The following is a 25735-nucleotide window of genomic DNA, read 5'->3' as shown; positions in this document are numbered from 1 at the left end:
AGCCATTCACTGCGCAAGCTAACAAGGCAGCTCATTTGGCCTTACAGGCATCCTATTACATTTAAGACACTGGGGGGCGCCACCACTGTAGTGCATGTTTGTGTTTTTTTACAACTGCTGCGCTGCACCTGCAGGTTCGGCCTTGCAACTGGTGCTATTGCACAACCGCTAATGGCGTTTGATGATCCTAATGCACTGAAAAGGAGCCATCATTGACACGCAGTTTGGGCAAAATGAAACCCCATAAGGCTGCTATTACACAGCATTACTGTCCTTCAAAACACAGGAGCTACACTGATTACAGCCGACATCTGGACATGTCACTAAACTGAGACATCCAGTAATCAGTGCATTTTGCAGGGCAGTGATGCTGCGTGAGACAGTTATACTAACCAGAGGGCTCAGCTTATTTTCAATCGCCACACTGAAAGGAGCAGCAAGCAGCGTGCATGCACAGCCAGCTCTATTCACTCAGGTCAGTGCTGTGGATACAACAGGAGCCCCCATCCTCTGGATTAGGTGGGGGTCCCAAGTGATATATAGGCCCTTTACTGGAATACCCCTCTTCCCTGCTCAGGACTCTTGCTGGCTAGATAGCTCTAACAAAGTTCATGTTTTGTTCTGGAGGATCTGTCACATTACAGTCAACCCACCAATGTGGATGGAGTGGATAATGCAAACTTTGCAGGGAATGTCAACACTTACTGTTGCTTTCCCCATGTGTTACAAGTGAATCACTAGGGGGTCCCAGCCTGTGAATGCTGATCAACTTGTTGACAAAAAAGGAGCCTTCTGCCATTTGATGCAGATTTGAGCAAATCTGTACACCCATTTAAGGGCTACCATATACAAGCCTTGCACACTAGTTTTAGGCAAGGCCAGCTTTCCCCCTTACACAATTTTGACAGATGTTGGCCACTGGGTCCTTGACAGTCAAGCCAATCTGCACTGTAAAGTACAGTTAGTAACACGTACTAACAGAATCTATACATATACAGCATCTGAGGAACATAGCACACACCATGGTCAAAATATTAACCTAATTTTACTGTTAAAACATTTTTTTCCATAGAGTACAATATTCTAGCTGTTAGTGCTGGTATTTTAAAGACTTAAACAAGGTTGGCCATTATGCACCTCTGAAACATGTTCACTAGGGCTGCCTCTCCCACTTAGCAGTGCATACACCTTCCAAGGCACAATTTAACCCCGTTTCATTATGCTACTTTTACACCATTTTGCAAGTTGTCAGAGTTATATGACAGGAGGATTTGTCATATACCTCTGAAGGTTGGCACAGTATAAGTACACATACAGTGGCATCCATTAGCTCCCACTGTGAAGACATACTAGACAGTATTTTACTGGATGCCTCTGTATGGAGTTGTGCTGTACTAGTCCATACAAGGGCGAGGACGGGAAGACCATGTACCGTTGTATACTTTGCCTCTGTTGGGTGTGAATGGAGGCCTTATAGATATGTTTTACATATGCGGTAGGATCTTTCAGATCCAGAAAGTTCACTGTAAAAGCAGTGTGAAAGTAGCTTAAATGAAATTCAAAAACCAAGAACATATATACAGAATGTATTCTATGAAATAAGTGGTTATCACAACGTGCCAATGATTACAATTGCCCTCGCCATTCATGGAACACAGGAAATGCAAGATGAGCAATTGTATTTAAAAGCACCATGAGTGATCACCCCAACAATTTATAGCCATCTCCCAAGGTAGCTCTTTATGTGAGCATTGCTTCATTAACGATTACTGGAGTGGTTCTTTTAAAGCAGAGGGCAGTTCATAGACCATTCAATATTTTACATCAACAGCACTAACTAAAAGTTGGTACAAAACAATGAACTTTTGTAAGAGCAGAATATTTGAAAACAGTTATACTAATACATAACCAGATGAGGTCCTTTAATCTGAAGACAAGCTGCTGAAAGCACAAACCAGAACATTCTGCATTTAGAGCAAAATACTACAGGATTTTGAGGGGGGAAAAAAATGTATAAATGTACAGTAGGTTAAACACAAGTTGACAAATCTCATTACGGGGTCTCAACACACACACTCTTAAAAAAAAAGTCTGTAAGATACAGTCACATCTTCCATGAAATGACGATGTCCAGGTGTCAACAGGAAAAGGTATGTCTCCACATTGGAATGTCCACACAGAAGGCTCTGCAAATGCTAGTTTTATTGGGGGTGGGACAGGGAAGGGAACAAAGAGTCCTCCTCCTACCCTCAGAGTCCTTTCAGTAAAAGGTAGATGGCTTGAAGCTTGGAGACAAAAGAATCAAACCATTCAGTCGTCAAACTTTGTTTTCTTTCCTGAATTTCCACCTCGGAATCCTCCACCACCTCCTCTACCTAAAGTACATTTTAAAAAAAATTATAATTAGTCACTTTCCCAAAAATGTGAATAAGCAAACAATGTATCGTGAGATATAGTGAGCTTACCACCAAATCCACCACGGCCACCTCCTCTGCCGCCAAAGCCACGGCCACCACCTCTGCCGCCAAATCCACCACGGCCGCCACCTCTACCGCCAAATCCACCACGGCCGCCACCTCTACCGCCAAATCCACCACGGCCGCCACCCCTGCTATCTCCTTTTGGTTTTGCGAAGTCTAATGTAACTTTGTTTCCATCAATTTCGCCATCCTCCATTGCTTCTTTTGCAGCTTTAGCATCTTCAGTTGTAGAGAAGTCTACAAAACCAAACCTGCAAGGATACAAAAACATTAAGCCTAGGTGCACACTACCATAGTTTGGACTGTGTGCCATCAGTGTTAATCCTTGGACAGCACACAGCCCTATTATAGGCCTCTGAAGCTATTCACATTGACTTTAAATCTGCCTGAAAACTTGCAGTATGTCCTGTGCCCAACTCACACTCACAGATAGTGTGATGAAGGCCTGAATGAATGAAGGGACATTTATTCTAGTTAGCATGTTGCACTGAAGCATTTCAAACCTCACTTGAGGGACTTAAAGCCAGGAAGTGCATTTTTTTTATTCTTCTCGTGCGAATCCATCTACAGCCACAAAAATACTGGCTGGACAGAGCTCAATGAGAAGGTTTGGAGTCCTTACAAACATTGCCATTTTTCCCAGGAAAATCTGACAATTCTAACCTAGAACTTACCCCTTTGATGTACCAGTTTCTCTATCTGTTACTATTCTTGCATTAACAGAGCCATCAAATGCTTCTTTTAAGGTCTCCTCAGTTGTGTCTTCAGAAAGACCTTTGACGAACAGCGTTTTTGATTGAGCTGATCCTAAAACAGTTCAGGAAGATCAGTGAACACACGTCAGCATTAGAACAAGCCTGTAAGGGTACTAGTACATGAGTGTTGCCAGTCACCACAAGTGCTCATGATTTGCTGATAACTACCAGGATGAATTTGCAAACCTAGATGCAGCCTGGCAATTCTAGCTAAATCACAAGAGTTAGTGGTGCTCATGTAATAGCACCATTCCCAGGATATTAAGACATGCAATGCCTACAGCTGGATCAGTACTTGACTATCTAGAGAAAAAAAGTTCTCATCAGAAGTTCAGATTGTTTTATCATCATTTCCAGCACAAACCTAGTCTCTTTTTTGGGGGTGGGGGAGAAAAGATGATATTCATACCTCTTCCACCACCTTGGGCGCCACCTCCTTGGCTGAACTCAATACGTATTGACCTGCCTTCAATCTCTGTGTTGTTGAAAGAGTCTAGGGCGTCCTTTGCTTCTTCTGCGGTTGAGAATTCCACAAAAGCAAATCTGTGCATAAAAGAAAGGTTCAATGACATTGTCATCAAGTTTATATTTTTATTGCTAATCCCAGGGTCCCAACCCATATCTGAACATCTTCTGCATCACAGAAAATAAACTAGCAAGCAATAAGGGTCTATATATCTATAGATCACATTATATAACACTTACCCTTTGGGCCTTCCATGATTATTTTGTGGAATTTTAATGGACGTTGCCTTATCAAAAACTTCCTGTAAACTGTCTTCTGTAGCACTGTATGCCAAGTTGTTTACAACAAGCACCTTGCTTTCTCCTAGGAAAAAAAGAAATACAAGTCATATCCATGTACACATTTAAATTAATGTCATAGTTTCTGAAGTTGAATTGCCATCTAAATACTTTCATTTGGACAGGACATAGCCTAGAAGTAAAAATGCATTTGTAACAGTAACAATTTTAAAAGCCTTTTCAGATGTGCATGAAGTCCATCCTCAAATGGAATAATTTAACACTAGATCAGAACTTTACTATCTACACAAGTACACAGATTCTCTCATTGGTCTTCATGTCCAGCCACTAAACTAGTGGTTCAAACTGAAATACTTTACAAGCAAGAAAGCAGCCAACACTGCAGCTTCCTGTATGGATCTTAAGTGGCTTAAGAAATTAAACCAATGGGAGAAGTTAAGTCTTGGAACACTGGTTCAAATAGTGTTACTATACACTTACCTCCTGGTCCTCCTCTTCTGCCTCCAGCATTCTGACTCTTCTCACCAGTGTAGTCTATGAACATGGAACGACCTTCAATCTCTGTACCTTGCTTTTCTTGAATGGCTCCATCAGCCTCTGCTTCTGTGTTGAATTCCACATAAGCAATCCTACATAAAGAGAAGTAGTCATACATTGACCAATTTAACAGCTTATAGCCAAATGTAATTCAAGCAAAATATAAAAATATATAAAATAGTAATATATCAGTGCATAAGCACATTTATGAAACTGAGTTTATAGAACGCCTATTCAAAAGTGTGACTATGTAAATTGTTCAATCTAAAACACTTATGGTGATGAATTAGTTTCCACAAGTTTCAGCATTTTCGGTTTTGATGAATATTCTAGTTTAAAGCCATATTTATATATGACAAATATATTCGGTGATAAATTAACTCACCCTTTACTGGATCCATCCTTTGCAACAGGAAGGCGAATGTCTTTGGCATTTTCAAAGATCTCTTGTAACTGTTCAACCCCTGTGCTATAAGGTAGGTTCTTCACAAACAGAGTTCGGGCATCTCTCTCTGTCAAAAAAAATGTGATTACACAAAATAAGTTAGAAGTGAAGAGTGTAAGCAGATCGTAAACATAATCAGGACACAATACATTTCTATTATAACAAATTAAATACCTTTCTTGTTTTCGGCATTTTTGTTCTTTTCAGCAGGAGAGTTTGCCTTTTCAATTTTAACCTCAAAACCAAGAACCTTCTTTCCAGACAGTTTAATTGCCTTCTCAACCTCTTCTACAGAAGAGAAATCCACATAGCCAAATTTCCTAGAGTACAAATGGTATATGTTTAGGGGTGATCTGGTGCAGCTTTCAGATTTTCCAGGGGGTACAAAAAACACAAAACAAACCACTTACTTTGAAACTCCAATACGGACATCCAGCACAGGTAAGCTTTTCTTTGAGAAAAACTCCCTCAGAGAATCTTTTAGCTCATCAAAGTCCTTAGCAGAATTCAAGTTGGCAACAAAAACCGACAAACCTTATAAGAATAAAAGTGATGGGATTAATGCCTTAGGCAAGGCTTAATAGGCAAATGGTAAAAGAACATACTGCAACTCTGAAGTAATACAGAATGCAGTACAAGTGAATGATCTAAAGTCCCCCACTGCATATATATATGTTCAAAGCCCCTTGCCTTTACAGTCTTCCAGGAATAAAACAAAAATTTAAATTGGTTAATACATGGAGTCCAAATTTTAAAAAAAATATAAAAAAGAAATTGCATTTATCCTGTTCATTGACCAGAGAAAAAAAATTCTAGCTTATTAAAAGGTGTCATAAAAACAACCCACAAAAACGAAGACTCTGAAAAATGGCTTGGGAGTGAGGGGGTTAAACAGTACCGATCAATTGACACCTTGTGAGCAGTAAAGCTTCCAACTTTTGTCCCTATAAAAGCTCACGGTTGCAGTCAACACCAGATTTTGTGGAAATGCTAGAAAAACCAAGTCCAAGCCAGATAAATACCTTCACTTCCTTCCGTCTTCTGTTTCTTTTTCTCTGGTGCGGCTACATTTAGTGGCATTTCTTTTTTGCGTTTTCCAGATTCCTTTACAGTTCCTAAATGGAAGGAGAACGTATTAAAAATAAAATAAAATAAAAAAGGCAAAGCGAAAAATCAAGACAGTTTTCATCATACACACCTTCATCATCTTCATCATCCTCTTCGTCATCATCTTCTTCCTCGTCGTCATCTTCGTCATCATCATCTTCCTCATCGTCGTCCTCCTCTTTTTTAGCAGGAGCAGCTTTTTTACCTTTTGCTGTAGGTGCCACTTCCATCAACTCATCTAAATTGGAATTTAAATATTTTAGTCAAACTATAAAGTTGGAATCTATTATAACAATGGGGGTTGAATTATTTTGATTGCAGCCATGTTTACATGCAAGGACTTGTTGGTGAGCTGATAAAAAGAACTGCGAGCTGGATTAGTGTCCATATTCTCCCTACATTTATTCTTCCATCAGTGAGCTGCATTTCTTATGGCTTTCATTGCATAAAAGAGACATGTCACCTTTCTTCTGCAGTCAGTACAAGTCAGGGCTATGAAACATTTTGCCAGGTTTTACTATTTTTACAAGATGTTCTGAGACCAATAGCACTTTTTTTTTACATTGATGAGCTGTGCCACCCATCAATGGGGCGAGCTGCATTTTTTTTTTTTTTTTTTAATTATTGGTACTATTTTTAGACACCTACAACTTGATATTTTAAGGCTTTGGGATCCAGCAAAGCTAATATTTATTATTTAATCAATAAGAAGGGGTTTTCCCATTTAACGTCTTGAGCCCATGTAGATGATTGCACTATATTATGCCATTAACTTTCTATCAAGGCAGCAGCCTCATAGCAACCCATCACTGCAGTCGTGTCATGGAGAGGACAGAGCTGATAGTTGTTATGCAGAGGGTACCCTCGCCATCATAGTTGGATGCTGTGATTGCTATTGACAATGGCATCTAAGGATTCAACAGCCAAGACTTGGATGTATAATTTAGCTGCTCTATACACTCGCCTGCAGTTTGTATGCATGTCACACGTCCAGGAGCTGGTGTAAAGACACAAGTGCATCAAGAGTGCTGTCCAAGAACCGTGGGGGAGGTTTAGTGTCAGTAGTGGCTCCCTGCCATCCCTCCACTCTGCCGGATCAGGGCCCGTTTTTGAATCAGAGAGCAGGTAGTCTACCACTGTACTATGGGGATTAGGTAGTCTGAATACATCAGCCAATGACCTAATCCACATTGGTAAGGTTAGACCACTACCTATGCACCATATTCGCTCTGATTGGCCAGTGTGCATTATGTAGTCAGGAAGCTGCAGTTGCCATTTTTGGATGGCCAAACACAGGACTCTGAACCGGCAGAGAACTATAGGCGATATACCCTCCATCCACGATAGAATTGTCCTGAAGCCAGGTAGTCGCTTTAAGGGATTATAAAAGAACATGTCTGCTCTCCTGTCATGTCTATTTCAGGGCATATATATTTGCTGATGGACCCAACCATTACATATCCTATGCAACAGTGGACTTTGAAAATGAAGGAATCAGTCAAAGACTGCATAAACCGGTCAGAAAAAAAACCTTTAAAATGACCGAAGCTATTTGATGCTGTCTGATGGGCTTTCCTGTTAATTTGACAAAGTTACCCTCACAGCTAACAGCAGTCATTAAGCCAGATGTCACCATGGCATTAGACTACAGCTCTCACATGGAAAATATCCTAGGGGCCGCAACAGGTCATATTTTCAGGATATCCTATAGGAACACCACTGGTGGCAATAGCTGAGGCACTGACAATCACCCGTGCAATCCAGAAACCATGACCTGTTGGTTGCCTTGAGGAGAGACAAAGAGGGTAAAAAGGGCAGTCTTTAAGGGGTGAGAGGCAAGTGTTCAAACTTATTCAGATATATTCTGACCTTCCTCATTCTCAGATTCGTTCTTGGATGCCATTTTGCATACAAATGGCTTCTTAGCCTTTTCTCTTCTCCAGAAGTTAATACACATGATCAGAAATGCTAAAGTGACAGCTTGCTGTATGGTATGAATAGAAGCAGCCCTTCCCAGCCATCACAAAATAGGTGCATTATGGGTTTACACTGAAAGGTCCACTACTACTGACGGAACTCCCTTAGCAACTAACACTGAATAGCACATCAGCTGAAAAGGTCATCATGGGGTTTGCAGTATTAAGTCCCATAAATGTTCATCATTTGTGCTGAATATGTGGTTATATAGGAAATATCTAACCGATTTGTAATTGGTGCATTCATGAATCATAACATACCATCCTCCTCCTCGTCATCCTCTTCCTCCTCGTCGTCATCCTCCTCCTCCTCATCATCGTCATCATCAGATACTGTTACTTTACCTACTGGCATTTTGGCAGCTGGCTTCTTGGCAGGCTTTTCTTCCTCAGACTCTTCATCTACAGTAAAAAAATATTATGTTAATTATTGAGAAACAATTCCCATGATTGCATGTCTACTAAATATAATTAGGGGGGTGGTAGTACTACAATTGCAAGGTATCCCCCCCCATCCACAGTGTAGGGGGATAACTTGCTGATCAGAGGGGGTGTCAGCTCTGAGAGTCGTGTCCCCCTGGCCATGGGATTACTGCACCCCAATAGTGACAAGCAGGGGACAAAACAAGGAGTTTTGTTTTGAAGATCAGCAGGGTTCTCAGCAGTTGGATGCCCACTAATCTCCTGCAGATAGGGGACATATAGTTGTGGTCTAGGCCCATAATCTTTCATGATTACCATGCACTGTGAAGTGTTGGTACCACACACACACACACACACAATTACCGCTGCTTCCCCTTTATAGTGTGACAAATACATGAATAGGAGAAGATATTTTTGCCCTCCTTGATATAAAAAATGTAAATAACCACAGGTAGTTCAAACAACTACTCAAATCACCTATGGTGATAACTACTAGCTTGGTTACTTATATTTAGTGTTTGGCCAGGCAGTAATAAGTACCAGCTGCACCCCATTACATTCAAACACTAATGCATTGGACTATAAGTGCCAAATACACACCAAACTCCTCATCTTCACTTTCTTCCTTTTTCGCCTTTTTACCATTCTTGGCTCCTGCCGGAGTGGCGCCCTTCTTCCCCGGTGTAGCCTTGGCTGGAGTAGCTTTAGCTGGAGTAGCCTTGGCAGGAGTAGCCCCTTTCTTCCCTGGGGTGGCCTTAGCAGGAGTGGCTGCCTTCTTAGTTGGCGTTTTGACTGGAACCTCCATCTGTTGAAAGACAATGTGATGTAAGAACCAGCATGATGCCCATGTTAGCTGGTCATTTTTCGTGTAGCTAAACAGCACAAGCGAAGAAACTAAGACGACATTTCCCTGCACTGATATTTAATTCTCTAGTGGTCAGACTCCCTCCGCCATCTGCACGGATCATCCATTCTGAAGTCAGGGGTAAAATCTGTCTTCAGGAAGGGATTATCAGTATCACCAAGAACAGGTTATAGCTGCTGACTGCAAATGTCTATAAGGATGTCACATGGGTGTATTGTGCACAATACGCAGTCCTAAAAGCCCTATGGATTTACATTGGGCCAGATGGTTTTATTTTTACACGTGGGGAAATAAAATTGCATTATGTCCTATTTTGGCATGTAATACACCCATTATAGTCTATGGGTCAAAGTTTGCCGCAAATATGCATACTACATGTGTATGTTACGGTATTATGCAGCTACCCCCCATGCCTGTGTGAGCCCTTAATAGAGGCAACAGCAGCAACAGCTGGATGACATCTGCACTGCTCAGTGCTGCTGTATAACCTTCTCTGTGTGCATTGGAGAAATTAACCGCAGTCTCCAACCACCAACTCAGCTGGAGCCTGCATACAATGCCATCAGCATGAAATCCCTCTTGATTTCATGCAGTAATGGAGAGGATGGATTAGATGGAAGAGCAGCCCATTGCAAAGTGACCTGCTATGGGAATCGAGAACGCCGGATGATCCAAGGATCTGTGCCGTCAAGTTGAAATGGTTCCCAAAACAGGGAGGGGGAAATTGGGAGAAAGATCACCTATGGGGGTGGGCATTCAGAGGCAGTCTGGCAGTAACACCCCCCACGCCCGGTCCACATTCATGGCGTAATCATGTCAGATACAGAGACTAATAAATATCTTAAGTACTCCTGTAGGAGCCTGAGACTTGTAGTCATTGTATCATGTCCAACAGAGTCTAGTAGTAACCTCCACCCTGTGGAGGGGTAGTGGGGCTGCCTTACATGTCTATGCACTGCAGGCTCCCGTCACACATGGAGGCTGGCAGTAATGCATCTACTGCTTGAAGGCATGTAAATATGGCAGCCTGATAGCGGCATTTGCTATCATGCCCAACACTGCGTCCGTAGAAATTATTAATGAGGAGCTTGGTGCATGCCATAACTGATGGATAACAGTATAGCACTACAGTTACTTCTATGGGCGTGGTTAGATGGCGCTCGTCGTAATTACATAGTCAGAGACACGGGGTGTCGCCATTCTAGAGCTACTCCTCCTATGGAAGGGAGTAACGAGGCAGCCAATGCCTGCCATAACTGCACAGACTCACTCCGATGGAAGAGGGTAAGGAGCTGGAAGCCAATACTGTGCAGCCACAACAGGCATAGTCTTACCGTGCAACAGTTACGCCTCCTATGGGGAGGGGAGAAAAGCACACCCGTCATAGCCAGTTACAGTGATGCCCATGTCCTAAGATGGTGACTTTTCTCATTGGTGATGGTTGGGCTGTGCACTGGGTTCACCTCACCCACAGTTGTCATGGTGCATCACCTGGAGAAACCTGCTATGCATGGGCATGGTAACCATGGATGGTGTGACAACCAATGGAAGCGAGCCCACCCACTCCGATGACAGTATGTTGGCAGCTGAACAGGTCTCATGTGAAAGGGACCCGTGTCAGCTGCCTGGTATCAAGATAGGCCAAGGGGCTCTGAGACAAAACTAATGATCGCTAAAATACAAAAAAAAAAAAACGTTCAGATGAGTGAAAGATAATTGTTCAGTCTAAGGCCCGCTGTCCACAGCAGTGATTTTGCTGGCGGTAAACTGCCGGTGAATCACACTGGCCGACGTCTCCCATAGCGTTGCTATGGAAAGCACCGGCACCTGTCCACAAGCAGAGAATCATTGATTCTCCGCTTGCCGCAGGCAATTTACAGCATGCTGCAAATTGCCCTGATTCTCCGTGGTCAGCCTATCAGATAGGGCTGACCGACGGAGAATCGGCGGCAGAGCTTCGCCCCGTGGGCAGGGGGCCTAAATGCAAGCCAACAACAAAGAATCGTTTGCTTCGTCTGATGCAGGCATAAAAATCATTGTTCCACTTGCGTCTTCAGTGAGATCTGCCTGTCTAAGCAGGCTGTAAGAGCAAACGAGCTGGTGCTGGCATCACGGACTTGTTCGCTCGTGCAACCAAAAAGCGTTCAGAGCCTAAGGGATGGGGAATCTCCGGTATATAATTATATATATGTACTACCGGCATAAACTATACACCCTATAGGTAGTGATATCAACCATGCTGGTATATCACTATATACAGGAGATACCCAGGTTATACCAGCATGGCCGATATCTTTGTATATGGGAGATGTAGCGGTTACCAGCTGTATATAATTATATACAGATGCCCAGGTTACACCAGCATGGCTCATAATTACTATATACAGGGAGATTTATGACTTACCAGCTGTACACATATTTATACATAGGAAGATACCCAGGTTATACCAGCATGGCCCATAATCACTGATATGGAAGATGTAGAGCTTACCAGCTGCATATAATTATATACAGATTCCCAGGTTATACCAGCATGGCTCATTACTATATACAGGGAGATTTATGACTTACCAGCTGTACATATATATTTATACATAGGAAGATACCCAGGTCATACCAGCATGGTCCATCTATATATAGTGGTAACATATCTACAGCTAGTATAGGTGGTTTCACACCTGCATTGGGGACTCTGCTTTTCTGCTCCATTCAGGGAGCAGGAAAGGGGAATCTTTGTGGCCAAACGACTCAGTCTTGGGATCGAATTAACCCACTATAATGTGGTCTGCCAGTCGTCTGACGGAAGAAAACATGGATCTGTGACAGAATCCCTGGCCGGAGCTTCCATTGCAGATGTGAAACCGACCTCACACCAGCATGGTCAATATCACAGATTACAGAAGTTCTACATACATTCACTGTACATAGTGATATGGACCATGCTGGTATAACCTGGGTATCTCCTGTATATAGTGATATGGACCATACTGGTATCTCCTGTATATGATTGCACACTTTACACTATTAAAAATACTTTAACACATGGCATGTATTGTTTAAATCTACATGTGGTTTTTGATGCTTTAATTGTGGTTCATAAAACCAGCAAAAACCATGAACACGGCCCATTTTCACATAATGCAGGAAACTAGTCACATTTGGAAAGCATGTGCCAGGGGGCTGGATCATATAGGTATGGGTACAGGTGTGGTGGAGCCAGGGGAGGATAAGTTGGCACCCACTGCCACTCTCCATGTGTTTGGAAGTGGTTGTAAAATGCTGTGCGTAACTTTACATCAGCCCAGCGCTCTGCAGTGATCACTTCAAGCACACAGATGGCCGGTCACTAAAGTGTTAACATCTGCTTGCGGCATGTAAGACCCTTGTACACACACGTCCTTCATGTAATGCTAGCAGGTACACGGGAATGTTAGTGACCAGCGGTGTAGGATGAAGGAATTCACTAGAAGCGCGGCGTACTGAAGTAGTAACGATAAAGGGCAATAAAACAGCAACATTGAGCCGTTAAAACAAGCCGTAACGAACTTAACCCCCGCTAATGAAGACTGCAGCCGGGTACATGGGGTCACCAGCTGGGCACAGGATCGGCTACCGCTGCGGGACCCTGCAAGTGGAATGTGACCCGGCCATGTGCTGGCATCCTTAGACCGCCTGCCCACGGGTGATATATTTTAATGAGCACTCTAAGATAGCTATGGAAAGTGCGGCCCCATGTACACCAGCGGAGTCACCATGATTACCCACTCGCGTATAAAATCGTGCCATGGCGCAATGTACCCAGCATAATTATAGGGTCATCGAGGGAAATCACGGTGATATACCGCTCCCCGGCAGCAGTTATATCGCTACGGCCGTGGACTGGCGGCCTTAAGGCTCAGCACGCTGGAAGGGGATACTTTAAAAAGTTGCTGGAAAACTAAAAACAGGATCCCCCCCCCCTAGAGCCCATTATATAAAAACTTCCTAAGGGTACTGGCGCTAAAACCGTGAAGTAACTCACCACCTCATCCTCGCTCTCCTCCATCTCCTCGTCCTCGCTGTCCTCCACGTCCTTGGGAGGGGCCGTCTTCTTAGGCTTGCCTTGTGCTTTACTTCCCTGTAAGTGAGAGTAGATACAATAAAGCAGCAGTCACCACCGACCATCATAAACCCCCACATGGCCGGTAACCGTGTTACCACGGAGCACATAACCGGGAGGCACATGTGGAGGACACGTGACACGACCCCCCCCCCCCCCCCCTCTCCCCCAGCGCCGGTGGTATCGTCCTCGGCGGCCACGTGGATCACCCCACTGCTTCCACAACCACGTGCTCCTCGTCAGCGCGTGCGGGCGGAAGTGAGCGCCGGGACGGCACGCGAGAGGTAGAACCAGCGGGAAAACAAAATGGCGCCGTTAGGGCAGCGCACACCTCCAGCAACAATCCCGAGCCAGTCCCGCGCCTCCACCGCCAGGCTAACCCCGCGTCCTCGTACCCATCCACAGCAGCCATTAGCCACATAAGCCCCCGGGACACTGGTGGTGGCGCCCGCCGCGCGCGGGGAGGGAGGTCGCTCTTAAATACGCATGCGCAATGCAAGCCTCCCACCGAGCTACTAGGCCACAATGAGCTACATCGAGCCTACTCCGTCATCGTATAGCTACGACCTATCGTCACCGAAACGTACAAACACACACGGACCGAAAGGCTTAAAACACCAAAATAAAACGTATATATAACGGCTGCCGTGATTAACCGCTTTGTTAATAAAGCGCATCCCGCCACCGCACGCGCTCCTGTACCTTAGCTAGTTTCACCATGTCGGCAGTCGATGTGCGATTCCCGTGGATGTGACGATCACGTGCCTGCGCTGCTCAGGGAACACGAGGAACCTAAGACAAGAAACCGAATGGCAGCAGAGATCTGGAGAAGGCGCTAATAAAGACTAAAAGTCACGTGTTAGCCAGTAGCCAATCCGTGAATGACAGGGGGGCAGGCACCGCCCCCTGCCTCTCTCCGCCTTTATGATCCTCATCCAACGTGTAGCCAATGATAGACGAGAAAGCTGATTTGGAACGCAAACCTCCAACCAATGAGGTAGCGAGACTCCCGCGGACCTATCAGCGAGTCCGCCGCGACGCTTCTCGTGGCCATTTTGGGTATTTTTACCATGTGGTGTTCACTATAGCCAAAATGGCCGCGTAGTAGCGGATTCCCACGTGGGTACGGCAGGTTTAGCAGCTAGCTGTGCGCTGCGGCGGCCGTTTGTTACTCGAGTAGGCAGTGAGGCTGGTGCTACTTCTCTGTCACTGGCTCGGGTACCTGCTGCTGGGGCTACCGTGGAAGCGTGCGGGCCGGCCGTCGTTTGGTAAGGTCACGTGCTTGTGTGACTGCAGTGGAGGAAGTAGTCGCGGGCGCTATGTGAGGGGACAGGCTGCTGGGGAGGCGGGAGCGCTGACTGCTGCCCACAGACGGCCCTCACCTGTGGTCGGTGCTGGTCGGGCATATTGGTAGAAGTGCTGCTGCAGCCCAGAGCTTCCTGACTGCTCAGCGTGGCCGCCGGCTTCTGCCTCACAGACTAGCCTGGTGCGGCTTTACATGGGACTGCTGCTATGGGCAGCCCCTGAATGGCCCTCTTCTCCAGGGCAGCACTGCGGGGCTTTGGTCCTGACCAGATAGTTTGGTGCTTCCAATGGCTGAGGTCCTGTTGGTCCACCAGCTGAGGGGGTGAAGTTCAGCGGTGGGGTACTTGGTGCCACCCTCTGCCCAGACAGGTGAGCGGGCTCCAAGTGCTCCTGCCAAAACTGTCCAGGGCTGCTTCACCGCCCCGCTGGGACCGATGCGCTGAGGACCACCGCACGGGTTGGTGGTCTCAGGAACCTGGCCGCACTATCTGCTGCTTCTCTGTACTGCGTGGCCAGGTGACTGCGGGATCCGCGGCCTGTCTGCAGGTCGGACGGCTTCCATTGACTTGAATGAGAGCCCTCCATGCGGAATCCATAGAAAAATGGAGCATGCTGCCATCTTTGCTTCACTTGCAGAAACCACGATTGGTTTCCCCAAGTGTGCAGGAAGAATCGCCTTCCCGTAGCATGCTATGGGCGCTAAGTGCTGCGGATCAGCGGTGCGGGCGCACATATCTGCCCGTGGGCAGGAGCCTAAATGAGCATTTAAAAAAAAATAAGATGAGCGTCACTCGCACCTCCTGCGGCGTTGTTGGCAGCCCCTCAGACAGCCATTGCCCTACTACGTAAGAGTCGCCAACCACAGGGGCTGGAAGTCTGTTCTGACTTACTACTCCTTCAGTAACATGATATTTTCTGGTTGCAGAGCGCCTCCTTGTTCTTTACACCTTTCCCTCCCGATCCTTAATCACCCCCTTTATTACATATATTAAAGATGTAACGCCGGCCTTCTCTCTTCTCAGCTAGACAAAGTAAAACACGTGCAGGATTAGAAAAACCTGTATGCTTTCATCCAGGTACAGCGCCACCCTGTCTGTGGGTCATGTGTGGTACTGCAGCTCAGCTCTGTTGGGGGGGGGGGGGGGGGGGGGGCTATGCTGCTGTACTACTCATGAGCTGTGCAGATATGACCATGTCCACCGGTGGGTTTTCATCACATACGCCATGAATGGAGGCGGTAAGTCAGCAGGCTTTCATTCCTCCGTGCACAGCAGTGTATCCATCTGCAAGTGAAATAAATCGCAGCATGCACTATTTCTCTGCGTATGATATGGAGCCGTTCTAAGGGCTCTGTGTCAAAGCGTTGCCCCATGTAAGCATTGCTGTGTTTCGAAACGCATCCCTGCGCTGAACAGACGGGGAATTTTGAAAAAAAAATAACCAAACCAATCGCACTGCATGTCCGTGTTGCCAGATCCCCGTGTGCACCGTGCGTACTTGGCCCGTACACGGTCTCTGCCTGCAGAGCTGGGTTTGTGTGAAACACAAAGTGTAGGGGAAAAAAATCCCAAATTTGTAGAGGTGGTCCTGATTATAGGAATATTATATATCGTCGTGGTAACTGCAACAGGTGGTATGTCAGAGCCATCAAACTTCACAGGAGAGACAAAAAACATTGCCCATCATCTTGGCTGCTTTTCTGTAGAAAAAGGGAATTTGATGGTTTCTTATTGGTCTGTCGACATATAACATATTGCAGTTGGTGTAGTTCACCAGATTGTCCACCAGGGTGCAATAAACCACATTATTTATTTTTGCATACCACCTATCGTTGTGGTAACTGCAATATCTGTGTTCACGGATTTCTAAGGCTGGGTACACACTGGGCGTATTCCCGCCGGAAATCCTGCGGTTTGGCCGCAGGAAAAACCCGCGGCGGCTCTGAAGCGGCCCAGCCGGCGCTCCCATAGAGGAGAGCGCGGCCGTGGCGGAAAGAAAAGATAAATAGACATGCTGCATATTCTAAAGCTGCGGCTGCGGTGGCCGCAGCCGCAGTTCCAGCCTGACTTACCGCAGCGGATTGGCCGTGCCGTGTGGACGAGATTTCTGAGAATCTGGCTGGCCAATCCCGAGATTAGCGGCCGCGGGCGGATTTGCCACAGTGAAATTCCGTGGCAAATCTGCCCTGTGGGAACCCAGCCTAATGGTTTCTAACTTAAATACAAAATGTATTTAATTGTTTTTTAGTCCCAATAGAACATTTAGCTCTGAGGAACTACTGAGAGTAAAACATGTTTACATAAAATCGAGTGCCCTGAAGCCAAATCCGCCCAGGATGTCTGGATCTTACGTTATAGGCCAACTACAGTTGGGTAGATGAGCCCACACACTGATGCATGACAACATTATAATTGCTGCCCCATTACCTGCATCCTGCCTTCCAGCACCTCGCGTGTAACGGCTGCCGGCGGCAGACCTCCTAGGTTCAACTCACCTTAAGTCCGGCCACATTCACATTGCATTGGTTTTTCAAAGTCTATGCAGATAAGGTTTTAACCTAGTACCCCTGCACTGCAAGTCAACCGTGCTAACCACCGAGCCACATTCATCGAAGATCTGCTACCATCAGCATGAGAGCTGGTTTTTTTTTTAAATTGGGTTGGGCTAACCCGATTGGATTCTGCAAAAATTGTCAAATTTTATTGCCTGTGTGATCGCAACAAGCAACCCTAGTTACTGTTGGCAATGGGTAATGGCCATAGCTCACCTCTTCTCTTACTGCAGGTGGAATCTGCACAGATCCCAGAACATACCTTAAGACACTCGCCAGTGTGGTTCTGGTGGCATGTCTTTAAACTGCAGGGTATCAGCTATGCCAGGGTGGCTGTCCCCAGAATCATGTATTTAAAAAAAATACAATTAGAATATAAAAAGTGATTAGAAAAGAATAAACTTTTAGTATCTAGTCATTTAGCCATCTAAAATGCATTTATCTAAAGCAAATTTGCATATAAGTGCAGTATGCTGGGCGGGGGATAGTTTTCACCCGGGGCACATGAATAAAGCCCCATTTACAGGAGTGTCAGGTAAACGGTTCCTGACAGCGCGTCCCGGTGAAGCTCGCTCCTTTGTTATATCTGTATCCTTGCTTTATTATATGTTCTGCCGCCCTCTAATGGAACAGTTGTACGCCAAATATAAGAATTTGTGGTGGGAATTTCAAACCCTCCTATTCTGGTGGTCGGTGATTTTAACCCTTTCCAATCCAATTTGTATCCTGGTTTTCCTAGGGGGCTTATTCTTTTTCTGCCGTTATACAACGGTGCTATATGCTGGCTAAAGCCAGTACTGCATGAGGTGACACGTTGGGTAGCCTCCGACAGCAAAGAGGCTGGCAATATACAGTAAGAGAACCCCGAGGACGTCTTCCAACATCGGAGCTGTACAGCCTTAAATCATAATGTCTTCAGAGGTCAGACAGTGGATTGGAAAGGGTTAACAGTTACAGACCCCCTACTAGGGTAGAGTAAGGTTGGCAGGAGCCATGAGCGAGAGCCGTCACACCTCACAGGCACGCCTTCTGCAAGAAACACTACTTTTGAATTCATGAAGGGCCAAACATCCGGGGATTAAACATTACTGCTGGCTCTGTAGTACCTATCAATCCCTACCAGGTATTGGTGTAGCAGTAGCTAATGCATTACTATATAATAGCACAGTGTCAGTCAAATAATTGCCCAGATCGTTATCAGACTACTTTCCTATGTTAATTGAGATACAAACACAAAAAGAGACATGGAGACGTACCCCATGGAGACCAAATGCTTATTGGTTAAGCCGTGTAGGGTTAATGGATGAATACTTTACATTAAATACTCAAACAACAAACCTGTTCATAGAATGGGAGGCCATGAAAGCTTATCATAGAGGTCTCCTCATTCAAATATCACACAAGTCAAACAAGGGCAGGAACTACAATTTGGGATATCCATTGGCTACCAGGATTAAGTAAGCTAAGAAATGTTAATTATTAGAGATGAGTGAGCACCCAAATGCTCGGGTCCGCGTTATTTGAGTCGAACTTTCATAAAATTCGAGAGCTCTGCTCGAGTAACGAACCCCATTGACTACAATGGATGACTCGAGCATTTTTGTATGTGGAACGCTGGGTGCCGAGCTTTTTCTTTTTTTTGTTTCTTGGTTCGTTCTGCCTCTCCCCGACAAAACATTTGCCAATGACGCGTTCTGGCTGACATTATGGAGACATCTTCCTCAATTGCGGGTAACATCGGTACTGTATCAGCCATTTACGGAGACCTTTAAATATGCAACATCCTTATGGCTAAGAGTAAGTGGGAGGCAGATACTGGTCCCATTGAGGACTCGTATTGGGACAAAATTCTGCAGATGACTCCTAAACGATGATAAAGTGAATCTCACAGACTATCACAATTCTATCAGTTACATAGGGTATATCACACCCTAGCCTTCCTATATGATATAGGTGTGAGAGATAACCTCTTTGCATATGATGCAAGACCCAAACTGTGGGACTAAAGGCCCATTTATATGGGACAGTTGTTGGTCAAACGATGCCCGACACTCGTCTCCGCACATACTCGCTCTTGTGCTGCTGCATGGCAACTAGTATCGCTGGCTCTCAGTGGGGAGGCGCTCCCCACCACTCTTCATTGACATAACATAGCTGCCATTCAGCACTGAACAGCTGCTATTTACACTAAGGCCTCATGTCCACGGGGGAAAATCAGGCCCGCTACGGATTCTACATGGAGAATCTGCAGCGGGTCCCTCCTGCCCCGCGGACATGAGCGCTGAAAATAGGAATTTAAAAGAATTTACCCATCCGGAGCGGGCGGGGAAAGTCTTCTCTTCCTCACGGCCGGATCTTCTTTTTCGGCCGGCGGATGAACTCGTCACGCCGGCGGCACGTCGCCGAAGTGCCGCGCGCATGCGCTGGGCACATCCGCCGAGCCGAAGCAAGAAAGATCCGGCCGTGAGGAAGAGAAGACCTTCCCCGCCCGCTCCGGATGGGTAAATTCTTTTAAATTCCTATTTTAGGTCTCCCGCGGATCCGGACGGCTTCCATAGGCTTCAATAGAAGCCCGCGGGAGCCGTCCCCGCGGGAGACCCGCACGAAAATGGAGCATGGTCCAGATTTTTTCATGCTCCATTTTTTTTTTAAATCCCTTTTATTGACCATCCGCGGGTATTTATCTACCCCGCGGGTGGTCAATGCATCCCTATGGGGTGCGGATCCGCGGGCAGGAGAAGAGTTAAAATCCGCTGCGGATTTTAATTCTTCTTTTGCCCGTGGACATGAGCCCTAAGCGATCAGCTTATCGTCCATCGTTTATGCTGCATAAATGATGGATGATGAGCTGAATGCTGATCGCGTAGTGTAAATAGCAGCTGTTCAGTGCTGAATGGCAGCTATGTTATGTCAATGGAGAGGGGTGGGGAGAGCGAGGAGAGAAAATGTACAGCTGCCCCAGTCCCCTGCTGGCTGCTCTGTCAGAGAGAATCATTTGCCTGACAGTCATCCTATCTAAATGGGCCTTAGGGCCTCTACCCGGCTTTTTTTTTTTTTTAACGCTGCGATATTGCTGCATTTTTTCAATGGGACTTTCTAATGTTAAAATCGCATCGCTCAAAAATCGCAAAAGCACAAACAGTCGATTTTTATGCGATTTTTAACATTAGAAAGTCCCATTGAAAAAAACGCAGCGACATCGCAGCGTTAAGAAAAAACTGCTAGTGGGTAGAAGCTATAATACATATGTAATGACGATGTCTAAAGTTAAATAGGATGAAGATACACTCCTTAATACATACTGTGTATAAGGTCACTCTAGACTTTACTCCATTTGTATGTATACTTGGATATGTAAATAATAGAGATGAGCGAACGTACTCGGTAAGGCCAATTTCGCAATCGAGCACCGCGATTTTCGAGTACTTCACTACTCGGGTGAAAAGTACTCGGGTGCGCTGTGGGGCAGGGCGTGGCGTGGTGGAGCGGGGGGTAGCAGCGCGGAACAAGGGGGAGCTCTCTCTCCCTCTCCCACTCCCCGCTGCAACCCCCCGCTCACCTACAGCGCCCCCGAGTACTTTTCACCCGAGTAGTGAAGTACTCGAAAATCGCGGTGCTCGATTGCGAAATCGGCCTTACCGAGTACGTTCGCTCATCTCTAGTAAATAACTTACCAATAGAGTAGTACATATAGCAGTAGTCAGGCTTCTATACATAGCAAAGGCAGTAATAGCCCAACACTGGCTAGATGAAGCCCCTCTCACACTACGGGTAGCTTTACTTTTAAATCCTGTCTGCTACCTTGAGAAAAAGGGGTATATCTGCAATGCAATACTGCATATAAATATGAACAGATGTCGTCTAAATGGTTGAACATTATGGGATTGTGTAAAGGATGAGTTCTATATCAGGGAAAAGCTTTTGTAATCAGTCATTACTATGTATGTTCTCTTCCAGCAGTGAGGCCTCCCTCACACGGGGCGTGTGCAGAAGCGCAGCGTTTTTCAAAGCTGTGTTTACTACAGATCCCGCCCCGTTTCAGCAGCGCTGGCATACTTTATGCCAGCGTTTTGGCTGCGTTTTCAGCTTGCTCGATGCCCAATCACAGCCCTTCATTGACTGTCTCAGCCAATTGGAGCTTGCCGGCGCTGATTGGCTGAGACAGTCAATGAAGGGCTGTGAATGGACATTGAGCGTGCCGATAACCAATCACCGCACTCTATTGTCGGAGGCGGGGTTCTCAAACCTGGCCTATGGCAATAGACTTGGGAGTGCAGAGGAAGCCCAGATCAGCGGCAGAGACCAGCGGCCGTGACCCGGACTGCAGCGGCTAGGTGATTACTTTTTTTTTTTCTCTACCTAACTGGGACTGATTTTCAGGGTAGGGCTTCTATGGCAAGCCTTCACCCCGAAAATCGGCGAGCGGTTAACGCTGCCAAAAACGCGGCACCAAGTGTTGCCGCGTTTTCAGCAGTGCTAAAACCACTGCCCATTCATTTTAATGGGCGACGCAGGGCTGAAAACGCCCCAAAATAGAACTTGCATCGCTGTCAAAGCGCAGCGTTGGGAGGCGCTGCATTTTCAGCCCTGTGTGAGCAGCCCCATTGAAATGAATGGGAGTGTTGTACAGCGTTTAGCGCTGGGCTGAAAAGGCAGCGCTAAACGCTGTATAAAACGCCCTGTGTGAGGGAGGCCGTAGTCCTGGTCAGCAGGAACCAGAGAGGACGGAGGGATTGTCATGGGAAGACCCCTTTAATGAAAGATGGAAAAGCAACGGCATGGGAGCTGCTGGTGCAACCTTACTGCTTGGAATCAAGAATCCATGGATTAAACCTTTAATCCTCTTTATCAGATCAAGCGATCATGTGTTTCATGGCCAGTTGCTGCTTCTTCAGAGAGCTGGAGGTGCACAGGACATAAAAAAACTTGGCAGGAAGACACCAATGTATAGTGTGGATAAAAAAAAGGCCTTTATCCAAATATGATGACATGAGTTTTTGTGTGGGGTCCTATACAGAGCGTTATTACTGAGTGGGAACCTATATGGGTAATATTACATATAGTAGAGCCTGAGGGGCATTATTATTTATATGGGGTCCATATGGGGCATTGTTACTAAGTGGGAGCCTTTATGAAGCATTATTGCTGAATGGGGGCCTATATTGGGGCATTTTTTTTTACTGAGTGTGAGCCTATATTGAGCATTATTACTGAATTGGGGCATAAGTGGAGCATTATTATTGAGAGGGGCACTATTACTGTGTGAGTGACACAAAACGTGGCACTTACTACATGAGGCCTACAGGGAGCACAAAAAGACAGATACTCTTACTGTGTGAGTCACAGCAGGTGGCATTACTACTAATCATTAATGCAGTCTGCAAAGTGTGCGTTTAGTTCTGGTATAGGCCCCCTGCGCACAGGAGGAAATTCTGCGGCGGGACTTCCCACAGAATTTCCGCCCGTGCCCGCCTACATAGGATTGCATTACAAAACGCAATCTTATCCAGACGTCCGCGATTTGTCCGTGTGAAAAGACACGCGGAAAACAAATCACTGCATGTTCTATCTCTGTGCGGGTCTAGCAGAGGTCCGCACAGAAATGTCACTCCCGGCGGCCCAGCTCTGTTATGCGCAGAAGTCAGAGCCGCGGGAGCAGGTGAGACCCGCACTGGTCCCTACAGGCACGAGATTTCTCGCAGAGGATTCGTCCCGGCCGTCTGCAGGCGGCCATACAGTGCTATATGGCCACTATATTGGTCTTTGTATAGTAGTTTTTCAGCAATACCCGTGGCTCTTGCACTTACTTAGGGTCCCACCCTGGCCGGGTTAAATAGTGTTGCTTAACTTCTTTTGTTTATTAGTATGTTGGTATTAATCACTCTGTGGTGGTAATATATAACCATGGTATGGCGGTATTATTTGTCCCTTGTGCTATTATTGATAATGATGGCCTTGGTATCATGGGTTTTGTGCAGTGACAGTATGAAGGGAATTATATGGCCATGATGATTACATGGAAACGGTGTGTGTGATTTATTTTCACTTCACTTATACCAAATAAAAATATTTGTTTTTAATTTTAAATAAACTTTATTAACATTTCTTTTGTCATTTATTTAAACCCACTAGCGGCATCACAATGTGATATTTGGTATATTCAATATAGCAATGTGTGTCTAAAACTGCTAGACAATCTACTAGGTGGTGCTAATAGTCATACAGCTGTGGCATTCCTGAGGGCCCTTCCTATGCCTCTATCCACCATGGTTACCCATCAGCAACCCACGATTGCATTAGTGAGGGGCCTATGTGAACAAATAGGCTCCCTCCTTCTAGATACCATGGTCGCTATTGGCATCTAGGGAGTTAAATGACCGGATCGGAGTCTTACTGATCCTGGCCACTACAGCGGGAGCTCAACTGTATGCAAGGGGATCATGCGGGGCGGGACACTTGACATAAACGTCTGTCATAGCAGCTAAAGACAAGCTGCTATATGATATTCATTAACGTCATGGAGACTTAACGAGTTAGACATAAATCCTAATGTACACCATCAGTTCTAACATGTTCTCTGCATCATAGTAAATTTGCTGCGGCGAGCTATGCACATCACATAGGCTTCTCCCTCCTACCTCCTCTGTGGCTGCGGCAGGCGATTTGCTGACCCCTGCCTACCTGAATTTGCCCCACTTGCAGGCCGTTTGGGCCAACCTACAACATGGGGCTACTTTGTAATTTGTTTCCAGGGCCACTTTAATTGCCCAATTCGCCCCTGGGCATTCTTATATTGAGGAGGCAATACAAATTCCCTCAGATAGAGATTATTATACTCCCATTCGCTGATCCTACCCCTGCTGTTTTAGACAATCTTACCACTCTCATCAATACGGTCTTAGTAATCAGATGTTTTTCGCAAAAGAGATTTCTTCATCGTTTCTAATCACTGTTTACCAATTTTTTCCCCCTTTCTAAAAAGAAAATTATTTTAAAAAACTACTATTATTTCAGGTATCAATTCTTTTCAGGTATCAATTCTATCACCAGTAATTTATCACAGTACATTGACTTATTTCTACAAAGAGATGTAATTTATATTCTTTTTGAGTCCAAAGTCAAATTTCGAAATAGTCATACATTATCTCATAATACTATAGTAAGTCCCTCCATTACCTTTTCCCTTTTTCTGCTGTTCATTCTGAGGAATCCACTGTGCGCTGTTTGTTTACTTCTCGTTCACAGACTTCCTGTCTCCTATTTCTACTACATTTCCCATAATCCCCTTGGCTGCATATTAGACAATATAGTATTCTCCTCCCACACCCTATGACAGCTACACCCGCCCGCTGCACACATGGTCACCTTGCTGTGATTCCACTGTAGTATATGATAGTGATGGCAGCTGCAGAACCTTTCTACAGACGACAACCTTCCAGTGCAGACACACATCTCATGATCACTGTACTGCTTGGCACTGAGCGTGGGCACACACAGCCCATCACCAGCTCACTACATTGTGCTGACCCTCACTGAAGCTACTGCAGAGATCTTACATAATTTATTCTCGATGGCTGACAATCTGTCTCTTTTCTCCCCTTTTTCCATTTAAATGTGCTGTGAATCTCTACTAGGAAGGCTGGCACTGGCAGCTGTGCAGATCTGAATATACCATTTCCTCCGCTGCCTGTGCTCCGCTTCCTATGCCTGTTTGCATTAAATGTATTTGATGTGAATGCTGTCTGCTTGCAGCCTCCCTGTTAGGTTCCAGCGCAGTGCAGCCCCCCACAGGTGCGGGTTGATTGAGCTGGCTGGGTGTGGATTTCTCCAATCCCCCAGATCTCAGATCCCTGTGTGTTGGGTGCCTATGTCTCCAGAGGCCCCTCTTTAACGGGGAGGTATTGTTAGGGTGTGCTGCTGGGATCTGTTGTTCTACATAGGTATCCAGTACTGCAGCCCAACAGGTGGGGGTTGATTGAGCTGGTTGGGTGTGAATTTCTCCAGCCAGACAATCCCCCTGGATCTCAGATCCCTGTGTGTTGGGTGCCTATTAGAGATGAGCGAGTATACTCGCTAAAGGCAATTGCTCGAGCGAGCATTGCCTTTAGCAAGCACCTGCCCGCTCGAGGCAAAAGGTTCGGGTGCCGGCAGCGGGCAGGGAGCTGTGGGGGAGAGCAGGGCGGAATGGAGGGGAGATCTCTCTCTCTCTCTCCCTCCTGCTGACTGCCGCTACTCACCGCTCCCCCACGCCGGCAGCCGAATCTTTCGTCTCGAGCAGGCAGGTACTCGCTAAAGGCAATGCTCGAATGCTCGTTTGAGCAATTGCCTTTAGCGAGTATACTCGCTCATCTCTAGTGCCTATATCTCCGGAGGCCCCTCTTTAAGGGGGAGGTATTGATAGGGTGTGCTGCTGGGATCTGTTGTTCT

At 45.9% G+C, this 25735-nt stretch overlaps 1 protein-coding gene and 2 non-coding genes across 5 annotated transcripts; all 3 read right to left on the bottom strand.

The window, feature by feature from the left end:
• Window positions 1-1026: 1026 nt before the first annotated feature.
• NCL (nucleolin) lies at window positions 1027-24546 on the bottom strand. 3 transcript variants are annotated; one of them, XM_066602761.1, is made up of 16 exons: window positions 24485-24503; window positions 14155-14244; window positions 13375-13470; window positions 9089-9293; window positions 8327-8467; window positions 6181-6327; window positions 6005-6097; window positions 5393-5516; window positions 5157-5302; window positions 4923-5049; window positions 4481-4629; window positions 3941-4064; window positions 3645-3778; window positions 3155-3287; window positions 2466-2731; window positions 1027-2375 (listed from the first exon to the last, which is right to left on the bottom strand). In XM_066602761.1, exons 2-16 carry the CDS (start codon window positions 14170-14172, stop codon window positions 2311-2313), a joined length of 1968 nt encoding a protein of 655 aa, XP_066458858.1. In that variant the 5' UTR covers window positions 14173-14244; window positions 24485-24503; the 3' UTR covers window positions 1027-2310. The 3 variants fall into 3 exon arrangements, with proteins under 3 accessions (XP_066458858.1, XP_066458868.1, XP_066458849.1); XM_066602771.1 differs by lacking the exon at window positions 14155-14244 and having other exon boundaries at window positions 9131-9293; window positions 24485-24546; XM_066602752.1 differs by lacking the exon at window positions 14155-14244 and having other exon boundaries at window positions 24485-24540.
• LOC136594295 (small nucleolar RNA SNORD20) lies at window positions 3519-3591 on the bottom strand. Its single transcript, XR_010788570.1, has one exon. It is a non-coding gene; the product is annotated as a small nucleolar RNA SNORD20 (small nucleolar RNA).
• LOC136594250 (small nucleolar RNA SNORD82) lies at window positions 8191-8259 on the bottom strand. Its single transcript, XR_010788537.1, has one exon. It is a non-coding gene; the product is annotated as a small nucleolar RNA SNORD82 (small nucleolar RNA).
• Window positions 24547-25735: the final 1189 nt, after the last annotated feature.

Source organism: Eleutherodactylus coqui, chromosome 1 (genome assembly GCF_035609145.1).
Source record: "Eleutherodactylus coqui strain aEleCoq1 chromosome 1, aEleCoq1.hap1, whole genome shotgun sequence".
Lineage (NCBI taxonomy): Eukaryota > Metazoa > Chordata > Amphibia > Anura > Eleutherodactylidae > Eleutherodactylus > Eleutherodactylus coqui.
Note: the sequence above shows the minus strand (reverse complement) of the source record. Positions and strands in the feature narration are given on the sequence as shown.

Excerpts from the sequence above, each read along its gene's own strand:
- NCL (XM_066602752.1), bottom strand. The coding sequence starts at position 24,508 with ATGAACAGCAGAAAAAGGGAAAAG. Across the intron at positions 4,065-4,480 it reads CAGAAGAGGAGGACCAGGAG|GAGAAAGCAAGGTGCTTGTT; the intron begins GTAAGTGTATAG and ends TTTTTTTCCTAG. Across the intron at positions 3,779-3,940 it reads AATCATGGAAGGCCCAAAGG|ATTTGCTTTTGTGGAATTCT; the intron begins GTAAGTGTTATA and ends TTTTATGCACAG.